The sequence below is a fragment of the Protomyctophum parallelum genome, assembly GCF_964188405.1.
Source record: "Protomyctophum parallelum genome assembly, chromosome: 4".
NCBI lineage: Eukaryota > Metazoa > Chordata > Actinopteri > Myctophiformes > Myctophidae > Protomyctophum > Protomyctophum parallelum.
In genome coordinates this window covers 2,272,757-2,284,548 of record NC_139700.1, presented here as the reverse complement: position 1 = coordinate 2,284,548, position 11,792 = coordinate 2,272,757, and the positions used below count along the sequence as shown (strand labels likewise).

The 11,792-nt window shown below is 44.9% G+C and overlaps 2 protein-coding genes across 3 annotated transcripts in view; one reads left to right on the top strand and one right to left on the bottom strand.

Moving 5' to 3' along the window:
• Positions 1-11,792, bottom strand: part of anln2 (anillin, actin binding protein 2) — a 304,484-nt gene that overhangs the window by 184,484 nt on the left and 108,208 nt on the right. The window lies entirely within an intron of this gene.
• wwp2 (WW domain containing E3 ubiquitin protein ligase 2) overlaps positions 1-11,792 on the top strand; it is a 73,064-nt gene that overhangs the window by 28,370 nt on the left and 32,902 nt on the right. Inside the window, 1 exon segment of the mRNA XM_083763100.1 lies at positions 6,443-6,617. Within this exon segment, the coding sequence (XP_083619226.1) occupies positions 6,443-6,617 (175 nt within the window).

The window sequence follows — 11,792 nt, the reverse complement described above, 5'->3', positions numbered from 1 at the left end:
AATTCACCTCTTAATGTATGGCGTAAAAGGTCACCAATACCACCAGCATGTTCATGACATTTTTTATTCCAACAATTACTTATTGATTTTCAGTGTGCTCGTGCATGATAGAGAAACTGCTTTTAGGAAAAGGTCAGCCGCGCGCCACGGCCACCCCCATCTCACTTTTTCCAGAGAGGCAACGAGAGAGTCGGGGCCCAGAGAACAAAAGTCCTTTCTTAGAGCCACATGTACGCCCGTTGCTACAGCGTTAGTGTGTTGGCTGATGGCCGCCTGGGCCCTTCAGAGGATCAATTACCAAACTAGCGCCGGGCTAGCGTTCCAGATGTACACACCAGGAACTGTTTAGTAGCGACTCAGGGCAATCTAGCTTTTAGAATCCTAAATAATGAATCCCATCTTTGGACATGACAGGCTCTGTGTGTTGGGGATGTTTGCGATGAGACTCTTGAGTGCAACTGGTAACTGTAGGCAGTGTTTCTAACTTTAGAATACTTTAGAACTTGTAATATGGTGCGAGCTTATTGTTGCTCGTTGTCGTTTCATCAGTAATTGCCTCACACCATGCTTAATTAACCACTTAAACACCAAATGGTTAATTGACTTGCCTCCCCCGGGGTATACTTGGTCCCCTTCTTTTTTCCATCTACAACAATTCTCTTGCTGAAAATAGCCGATCTACAAGCTCACATGTTGCTACCTGACACATTGTTTTAAGATATATATATTTTTTGCGGCTTAAGCCTTTTATTGTTTTTTTTGAAGGGACAGACAGTAGGCTGACAGGAAACGGGAGAGAGATGGGGGAAGACATGCAGTAAAGGCCGTGTCGGGCTCGGGAATCGAACCCGCGGCACACTGCGACTGGATTACCAGTCGGGTGCCCAGACGGTTACGCCACCGCCTGGGCCCCTGACACATTGTTTGTACAGTAGATCTGCTATATGACATGCTCAGAAGATAAGTTCACTAAGCGATATTAGACATACTATATATGCGTGCGGTGCATGCGTGCGTGCGTGTTCAGCAATACAGCCACTTAAAACATACACAATGGACGTGTTTGAGGGAGACACTTTAGAAGACACTTTAGAAGAAGTGTCTGTGTCTGGGACTGCTCGTATGCGAGGCTGCAGCTGGGTGCATCTCAAACAGCGTGGAGACTTGTTTACAAACGAAACCCCCGTACCCGAGAGAGTTGGGAACGCTGTAGTACTGCTTCAGTCTATCTCCGACTAAAATAGTAACTTTATAAATTAAATCTTAAAAGACGAAAATAGAGACTTTGAGAACTGTTTCCCCGTTACAATTGAAGTCAATGAGCGACTATTATTTATTTCTTAAATTGCTAATAAACAACACAACGGAGCGAAATAACTCATGGAATGGAATAGTTTGCCCATAATAAGGTAAGAAAACAACCCAAACCTCCCAAAAAGTGGTCTTACCCTTTATAGTTGCTAATTACCGTGTACGTGCTTGCTAGTTTACGAACGTTGACTCCCATGATCTGTGACTGGAGTGTGTCTGGACTGAATTCGGCCAAAATCATCAAGATTGTGCACTTTTGGCATGGTGTTTCATAAGGTTTTCAAAAACCATCGCAAAAGAGTTTGGTTCGCCCCTTAGTAGTCTTTTTGCAATGAATTCAATATTAGATAAGTCAGTATACACCCCAAATAATTGATAGAAAAATGGATTCTGTTACTATTGGGTATGCTAAATAGGTAAAATAAGTGTCTAGAACTTACATTTTCCAAATTTTTGAGGGGAGCTAGCCTCTCCTATGTCCAGCTTTTAGTGTGTGTGCACAAAAATTGTCCCACACAAACATTAAATTCCCATTGACAATGAATGATGACAATTGTACGTCATAGTGTAAACACAAACATTTGCGCAAGACATTGATGACGAAGGTGAGGACGCAAATTGTGATTGGCCGGAATGAGATGATGTATGATGATGTCCGTCGTACATGATGAGAGTGCCCCTCAGTTCACACGGGTGTGATTTTTATTTTAGGATGGAAGAAATGGCGCTCTGATGGGGGTGGAAACCTAGCCAAAATATTGAGTCATACGTCATAGACTGACGTCATAGATAACTGAGCAGTGTTGATTTCGTCTATAAACTAAGCTATGGTGACTAAAACTAAGACTAAATATATTGACAATTTTGTCAACAAAAGAAACTAGACAAAAATCTTATGTATGTTTTTATTGTATTTATAACTAGAGCGGTGCCCATTGGGCACTGGCCTACTTGGAACGATGCAAGTTGGAAATGGATGCCCCGCCCAGATGTTATGTCTGTGTCCCTTTTATGCCCATATATGGAGTTATTTGTCAGGCATGCCCAAATTTGGAGTCTATGCAGATGTCAGAATGATGTCAGAACAGGCCAGGTCCATATATGGCCCCCATGTGGTTAACCCATTCTGACCGGGCACCCATTTTGGTGTCAGCATCATGTTATGCTTTAGCTATTTAAAAATAGCAGATCTACAAGCTTGTAGGTCTGCTATTTTTGAAAAATCGAAGAGCGACTGACATTTTTAGAATCTGATCTTAGGTCAGAATGGGTTCATCAGACCAGTGTGTGTCCGGCGGAAACCTCGTATGAATCTGATCTCAGGTCAGAATGGGTTAATAAAGAAAAATATATGCCTGTGTATACCACAGCATCAATCCTCAACTACACATTGCACTGTGACCAACGCTGCACCAATCTCACCCGGACTATTTCTGGTGTGGGTCCCGACTTGGCAATTTGTTTTTAATGAGGCCAGCTCCCATGGCGACAGAACACATTTCTCATTTGGGCCGGAGGCTACAAAGGTTTGGGAACACTGACATTATTAGCCAGACCTATCGTATATTATCCCTGCTCAAGGTCAAAACACTGAGCTATGTTGTCTGGATGTCTGCTTGCTCACGAACCAATATACTACAGAGCGTGTCGTTGCATAAGTCTTTAGCTTGGCTTGAATCGAATTAAAGCAATGTCGACCCTTGTCCAAATAAATATATTTGTATTATTATCTTTATTGATTGACCTATCACTATATAATAACTACAAAACAATAGGCCTAATTCATAACGTTTGCTCTGTTGCTCGTTTCTTGTCTTTTGAGAACTTTCCAGTAGCATCACTTGTCAGTTAAACACATTCATGCTAGCCACTAGGGGGGAGTGTTGTGCACAATGTGCAGGTGCCAGAGAAATTTGGTGTTGGTGAAATCACCCCTGAGCTAGGCTATATCTCTGAGGGCGAGGCTTCCCTCCCCAAACCCCTCCCCTACTGGGCGGGGTTAACCCCTACTGGGCGGGGTTTTCCCTTTTCTTTTACATGAGTTGGGCGTGTTCTAATGTAGTAGACACTGAAAAAGCATTCCAGCAGCCAGCTTGTAGCATGGCTCGTTAGGCACCGAGTGTAGTAAGAGAGTGGCGACACGCCTTGATCTCGCTGCAAAGCGGATGCCTATGGGCTATAGTTCCAAACATTGGAACTATCGCATTGAGATAGAATGAGCACTTCCGCATTCCATTGTTACAATGGGAGTCAACGCTAGTGTCGCCACTCTCTTACTAGATTACTCTGGTTAGGCAATAGACTTTCGATCCGTACTTCCTGGGTTCGAATCCTGATCATGCCATAACTTTTGCGGATAAAGTATAACGTTTGCTTTGGTCCGACATGCGTTGCGTCGTGCTTGCAGTTAGGGTTAGGTTTGGGGTTTGGGGTAGGGTTAGTAATAGTAATGTCCGACATACGGTACATGTTCAACCACATGCGTTGCGTCGTGCTTGCAGTTAGGGTTAGGTTTGGGGTTTGGGGTAGGGTTAGTAATAGTAATGTCCGACATACAATACATGTTCAACCACATGCGTTGCGTCGTGCTTGCAGTTAGGGTTAGGTTTGGGGTTTGGGGTAGGGTTAGTAATAGTAATGTCCGAGTCCGACATACACTACATGTTCACCCGTGGCTTTGTGTGGTGCCACTCAAAGTGACTACTGGGTTGGGCTTGCTGGATGCATGGCCCAACCCCTTGTATTTCTGTCAGAAGGCGTTGAGGGGTGAAACACCCATGTGCGAGAAATGTATGAGCAGCCCCCCTGACTGACCAGGAAGTGTATTGCCATCCATAGCTGATGTTGTCGTTGCTTGGACAGAGGCCAATTCTAAAAACGCCTTCTAAATCCTCACCTAAGTTTTCTGAAAAACTTCGTCATTTTTGGATACTGTACAGGACCCCAAAAGGGGTTCCCGCCCAGAAGTGTAGGGTTACAAAAAAGGGGTTCCTGCCTATAGTGGGTTAAGACGAGCAGAATCCGCCAGTGGTAGCATCATCATTAATTAGCGTAGCTTGTTTTAAGGTTTCATAATGTCCTAAACATCCCCGATTTTGAGCAGAAAAAGGACAAATAAGCGCGCGCATGCACATCGCATGCACGTCGGATCGTTTGTTTTTAGATTGACATCCATCTGCTACCGGCCTGGGTTAAATAAAAATAGCATAAATATTAGTACTACCAGAGACGTTGGTGTGACAAGCTTGCTGGAAGGGTCGGGCTTTGCACTATGGAGCGCTAACCGGGATACGTCCATAATGGTTTAATAGTACTAAAATAAATGGATGTACACTGTACAGTATGGGCTGGGACCTGGTGTGACTGCCAACATAGAACTATTTTCTTGTGCGGTGTGGAACTTTATCTCACTATTTCTTCTCTCTCTCTGTCTGCATGTCTGTCTTGTCTACACACTTTTTTTCTGTCTACATACAAATGCACACGTTTGTATGCATGTGCTGGCAAACTGTGTGACTAACACGCATGCAGAGTTGGGAGAGTTAATTCACAGGTTTCCTTGTTCACTCCTGTGTTTGGAGCCACAGTCTCTGGCAGAGACTTGTGCTTCTCCCTCAGGAAATGGGAGGGCCAAGCAAACTAAAAGCTCCCTTTGGACAACTGTGTGTGCATTTAGTCAGACTCGGATACTCTGTGCTTTCTTCACTGTGTGTATACATACATGTGTATGCATGTGTGGGAGATATGACTGATTTTGTGCATGCCTGAGGGTGTGTGTGTGTGTGTGTGTGTGTGTGTGTGTGTGTGTGTGTGTGTGTGTGTGTGTCCGCCCATATCTCTGCCTGCGCTGTTTTTGTTAGCATACGGAAGTCGTAGCTGTTTGCTCTACCAAATTCTGCTGTGTTTAAGTCAGAGCTATCAGAATAGCGTCTGTCAGCCTTGGCAGCAGAACAGCGCTTGGTTGGTTCTGCAGAGTCCAGGGAATCCACTCTCATGTCGGTTCTGTGTATATGCGTGTTTGTCTGCCTGTCTGTGTCCCTCCGTGGGACACATTGCACATCTTTGTCATCGTCTAAACGCCCTTTGAATAATAATTGCGTTACTTTATTTGCTGCTTAATATTTGTTCAGTATAGATCATACAGTATGTACTCATGAAAACGTGGTCAGATGTACATTCTGGAGAACCTAGTAACCTACACATTTCTCTGCCTATTGACAATAACGACGGGCGTCATATTTCTCTCAACTGATCCTTCATCAGTCTATCCCAAATCTCCCATCTTTTCTTTCTCTCCTGCCATTCCTTCTCTGAACATGTTAAGCTTTTAGGAGATGTCATGCATCCACCCACTCTTTTTTTTCACTTAATTTTTATTGAAGGAAGAACAGACAAGAAAAACAACAAACAAGACTATACGGAAAGAAAAAAGAAAAGAAAAAGACAAAGTAAAAGGGCTGCATTTTTCATATTACAAAAAACATTCAATGAGATCCTATTGCAATATCGCTAGGCTGAGAGAAGAGATTCGACTTTTCCCACTTTTTATAGAATTTATCCTCTTGTAGTCTTGTAGTATGAATGTTAGTTTTTCCATAGCATACAGTTCCTCAATAATGTCCATCCATTGATCTTTCATTGGTGGGTCCTGTTGGCACCAGCGTCGAGTGATTGCTTTTTTACTTGATGCTAAGATGATCTTGCTCTTTTGGTGTTTTAAGCATTATGTTATGCTTAAGCTATTGAAAAATGGCACATCTACAAGCTCATAGTGTGGCACCGAGTGCTGCGCTATGAGCTTGTAGATTTGCTATTTTTGAAAAACATGTGGCGCAAATCTTTGAATGTTATATTCTTTCAGAGCGAACGTTTTTAACTCAAATCTTTGCTTCTCTGGGGGATGCCTGGAACAACATATTTTCAGATGGAGGTCTGAGGCGGCAGGCCAAATGCATAAAATTCTTGGGGTCCTTGACGTAAAAAACTTTGAACACCACTGACATATAGAAACATAGGTTTTTCAGGAGAATGTCATGATTTAGAAGACATGTTATGTTATAGAATCTGTTCTCGGTTAAAAGACGAAAACAGAGACTGGTTCTCCTCTGAGACTCTCCCTCTCTCCCTCCAGCTGGGAGAAGCGCGTGGACCAGCGGGGCAGGTTCTACTACGTGGACCACAACACCAGGACCACCACATGGCAGAGGCCCACCGCCGAGTCGGTGCGCAACTACGAGCAGTGGCAGAGCCAGCGCAGCCAGCTGCAGGGAGCCATGCACCAGTTCAGCCAGCGCTTCCTCTACCAGGTAACCAAGTAGTAACCAAGTACTGTACTTTAACCACATTCTGACCTGAGATCAGATTCATACGAGGTTTCCGCCGGACACACACTGGTCTGATGAACCCATTCTGACCTGAGATCAGATTATAAAAATGTCAGTCGTTCTTCGATTTTTTTCAAAAATAGCAGACCTACAAGCTCGTATCGCGCCACTCGGTGGCGCGATATGAGCTTGTAGATCTGCTATTTTTAAATAGCTAAAGCATAACATGATGCTGACACCAAAATGGGTGCCCGGTCAGAATGGGTTAAGCATTGTTATACTTTAGATATTGAAAAATAGCAGATCTACAAACGAAATTGTGGCGCAAATCATTGAATATATATTCTTTCACGTTTTTACCTCAAATATTTTCTTTGTTGGCGTCCCTGAAACAACCTATTTTCAGATGGGGGTTGGCCGGGCCAATTACGTATAAAAAAAAAAAAATCCTTGACATGAAATAGTTTGAAAACCACTGATAGGTTTTTCAGATTTTTTTTTTCAGAATAGGATTTAGAAACCTTTTTTTTTTTATCAGCCTCAGGTCTAAATGGGTTAAGTACAATTTCGAGGTATTTTACTATTTGTACTTTACCTTTTCTCCACTACATTTATTTGAAAACTTTAGTTACTTATCATACATACATCAACCACTTCAGCCCTATACACATCTACACGTTTTCAAAAGATTTCTTTGATACATTTGGCATTGACAATTAGCATATATGCAGACAGTGAGGAAGCCTGTTTTTCACTTTCCCCAAATCTGTTTATTACCGTATGGACTAGTTTATCTGTATTCTTTTTTATATATATTTTTTTTTACGCTTGGTCGAGGATATAAAACAAATGAAGAACAGGTGGCCGGTGTCAGGAGGAGGAAACAAAGGGAGTTCCATGACAGTGCTCGTAAAGAGCCAATATCACATTTATTGTCAGTTTCTGTGTCCTGATGAAATCTAGGAAGCCGCCAGTAAATCTCACACATGGGCGCCGCTATGTGGTTTCTCTGTCGGCTGGTGATGGTCTGCGTGTACACTACGGGGGCAAGCAATGTTATTTGAGTCTGGGTTTTTTAGTATTTTTCCAGTCATTGCAGGAGTGGTCCCCTCTTTTGACAATAGCTGTCCTCTCAGCGAAAGCAAAGCCAAGGTCAAGTTTCACCCTGACAGTTAAGACTTATAGAGCTTCAACAACAGCCCATTCTGGAACTGGGGCGTTCCTCCGGTACGCACCATTAGTAAAACCAGCCTTAAAACTGTTACAGACTCCCATTAAAAGACCCCTCCCAGCTTCTAAAAAAAAAGTGTGTGTGTGTGTGTGTGTGTGTGTGTGTGTGTGTGTGTGTGTGTGTGTGTGTGTGTGTGTGTGTGTGTGTGTGTGCGCGCATCCGTCCATTCCTAGAGCTGTCCCCTCTCCCCCCATCCATTAACAACATAGCCATTTTCTGAGTCACTGTCCAGAATAACCTCCTCCTCCTCTGACTTCCTAACAATACAGCCCTGCACCCCTCTCTCTCTCACCCATCTCCCTCCCTCCCTTCATCCATCCATCCAGCCCTGCATCCCTCTCTCTCTCACCCATCTCCCTCCCTTCATCCATCCATCCATCCATCCAGCCCTGCATCCCTCTCTCTCTCACCCATCTCCCTCCCTCCCTTCATCCATCCCTCCATCCAGCCCTGCATCCCTCTCTCTCTCACCCATCTCCCTCCCTCCCTTCATCCATCCCTCCATCCAGCCCTGCATCCCTCTCTCTCTCACCCATCTCCCTCCCTCCCTTCATCCATCCCTCCATCCAGCCCTGCATCCCTCTCTCTCTCACCCATCTCCCTCCCTCCCTTCATCCATCCATCCAGCCCTGCATCCCTCTCTCTCTCACCCATCTCCCTCCCTTCATCCATCCATCCCTCCATCCAGCCCTGCATCCCTCTCTCTCTCACCCATCTCCCTCCCTCCCTTCATCCATCCATCCATCCCTCCATCCAGCCCTGCATCCCTCTCTCTCTCACCCATCTCCCTCCCTCCCTTTGTCCCTGGGCTCAGGCAGTGGCTCAGGGGTAGTAGAGTGGCCGGTAGAGCATCCCGGGCTCCCCCAGAGTATAGTGTCGAAGTGTCCTTGAGCAAAGACTCTGACCCCCTAAATGCTCCCGATGTGCAGGTTTGTGCCTTCTGTGGAATGTGTTTGTGAATAAGGTGAATGTAGAATGAATGAATGAATACCTGGCAGTGAGTGTGTTTAACCAATTCTGACCGGGCACCCATTTTGGTGTCAGCATCATGTTATGCTTTAGCTATTTAAAAATAGCAGATCTACAAGCTCATATCGCGCCACCGAGTGGCGCGATATGAGCTTGTAGGTCTGCTATTTTTGAAAAATCGAAGAGCGACTGACATTTTTAGAATCTGATCTCAGGTCAGAATGGGTTCATCAGACCAGTGTGTGTCCGGCGGAAACCTCGTATGAATCTGATCTCAGGTCAGAATGGGTTAAGTGGTTGAGCTCACAGCAAGCCATGCCACTTGGGGCCGGGTGTTTAGGGCAGTGGTTCCCAAACCTTTTCATGTCAAAGACCTCCAAAATGATACTCATTAGCGCCATTTGAAGAGATATGCCAGTGACCCCCATAAAAGAGTTGGACGGCTCTAGCAGTGATTTTCAATCATTTTCATTTCAAAGGCCCCCCGTTACGTTTGATGTTTGATTAGGCATTTATATCTCTGGGACCCCAATTTATACTGTAAAATCAATGTTTATTTAACTCTTGAGAGTGTACAAATGGAACCAAAATGTACACTCTCAGAGTTACAGACCCATAAGGGTCCATTTGGTTCGAAACTATCATTCAGCTGTGGACCCCCTGGAACTCCCTCGAGGACCCCTGGGGGTCCCCAGGACCACACTTTGGGAACCACTGGTTTAGGGCAAATGACAGGCTTGTTTGGGTGAGTCTGGGTGTTTGCACTTTGCAGTACATTCTCAGCCTGAAGTGAAGTCGAGCTGAAATCCCCTTTACAGCTCCCTCCCTCCCTCCTCTCCCTCCCTCCCTCCGTCCATCCATCCTTGCCTCGCTGACCCTGTCTGAGAAAAGCCAAGTGGCAGGTCTGCCCTCCATGTGGAGAGTCCAGAGTTGTGTTTTGGAATGCCCCAAACCGCTGATAGCAACGGCTATTTCTGGACCCAGTGTGTGTGAGAACAAGAGCGGAACATGCAGGGGTTTTGAGGCAGACACACACACACACACACACACACACAGGATGTTAAACTGTGTGCACAGTATATACTCATAGCCAAATGTAGCCCTGAATACACACACACACACACACACACACACACACACATTGATTCAGTCATTGGGTCGCTGCAGTCACTCTGGGGTGGAAGTGGACTTTGGGGACTTTGACATCAGCAGGCAGACTGGCTGTGGAGCAGATAAGAGCTGCTTCAGTCCTCCATGATGGCATCCTGCCTGCCGTGATATCATGGCCTCGTGCTTTTAGCTCCACTGGCTGTTGTTTTTCATGCAAACCATCACCGTCTATGTCTGGATGTGTGTGTGTGTGTGTGTGTGTGTGTGTGTGTGTGTGTGTGTGTCAATGTAGGCGGATGTGTGTACGTGCGTGCGGCAACGTGCCCACTGTTGAGTCGTGTGTGTGTACGTATATGTGCTCACAGCTCTGTAATGTGGAGACCAGGTGCTACATTTCTGCGTTAGCACATGACAATGAGCAAGTTGAGAGGTTAGCCATCCTTTAAATGGACCATGACACCGTAATGGCCCCACACATGCACGCACTCACACACACACACATACTCTCACACGCACAGACACACATTCTCACACACACACACACACACACACACACACAGATCTACAAGTTAGGATTATACACGCACACAAACTCATGCACTAAATGTTGTTTATTTTTTATAAACTAGAGGCCTACTTGGAAACGATGCAAGTTGTAAATCCATGCCCACACCCAGTTATTATGTCTGTGTCCCTTTTATGCCCCACATATGGAGTTATTTGTCAGGCCATGCCCAAATATGGAGTCTAATATGCAGATGTCAGAACAGCATTGTGATGTCAGAACAGGCCAGCTAAATTGAACACTTAACTTAGTATTTAATACTTGAATACTTATACTTAGTATTTAATACTTAGTACTTTCAAAAGGGTTTATTGGGGCACCTTACAAATTGCATTGTTTGTTCTACTGGCTTAAACATGTCAGTGTTTCTAGTGTTGCACTGTTGACAGCTAAAACGTCCTATTGTCCCTTGTCCCTCCCATTGTCACACCCACTTCTGTCCAGCTCTAAGGTGATAAAATGTTGTGAATATTGAAAAGGGCTTTTCTCAGCTTTGGGTGAAAGGCCCCAGTCATTTTAAAATGGTTATATCTCCTTCAATTATTGTCCAATTTCATTGAATGATACATCATATGAAAGCTTACATTCTGTACTTTAATAATCTGTAAAAATCTGAAAAATGGAAAAGTAGAGTTGAGGGCCTTTTTGCTGGAGTTGGTCACATATATGGAGACCCAGAGCCCGGGCAGGGCCTCGACACCGGGCACTGCACTCCCTGTGGGGGGTGTGGTGGAGCGCGTGTGTCAAATTTGAAGTTGGCGGGGACGAACGGTTCTCCAGTTATGTGGATTATACAGACGTACGTAGTACGTCGTACACACGTACGTCTACACACAGAGATTGGCAATGCAATGACAATCCTTACCGCATGCACGCATAAAAGAGCTCTCAGTCACTCATGCACAAGCTGGCCATTGCATTGTAGTGCTCTGTGTGTGTGTGTGTGTGTGTGTGTGTGTGTGTGTGTGTGTGTGCGTGTGCGTGTGTGCGCATAGGATAATTGCAGCTCGTTAGAGAGTGGTCTCAGAGGCATTAAATGCCGTTTCCGGCTCTCCCTTTCCCAAAGTCCCCCCCCCCCCCCCCCCTGCCCCCTCTTTCTCTACATTTACCAGCATACCCCCTTTTCCTCTACCTCCTCCAAAATCCCTTCTCTTTTTCTTTTTTTTTTACCCCTATTCAAATTCCCCCCCCGGCTCACACATCGACCAAAAAAAACCTTTTCTTTATCTTCAACGATTTCATTCGCCTGCCCCTCTCTCTCTAATCTTTTTTTTTTAGTGCA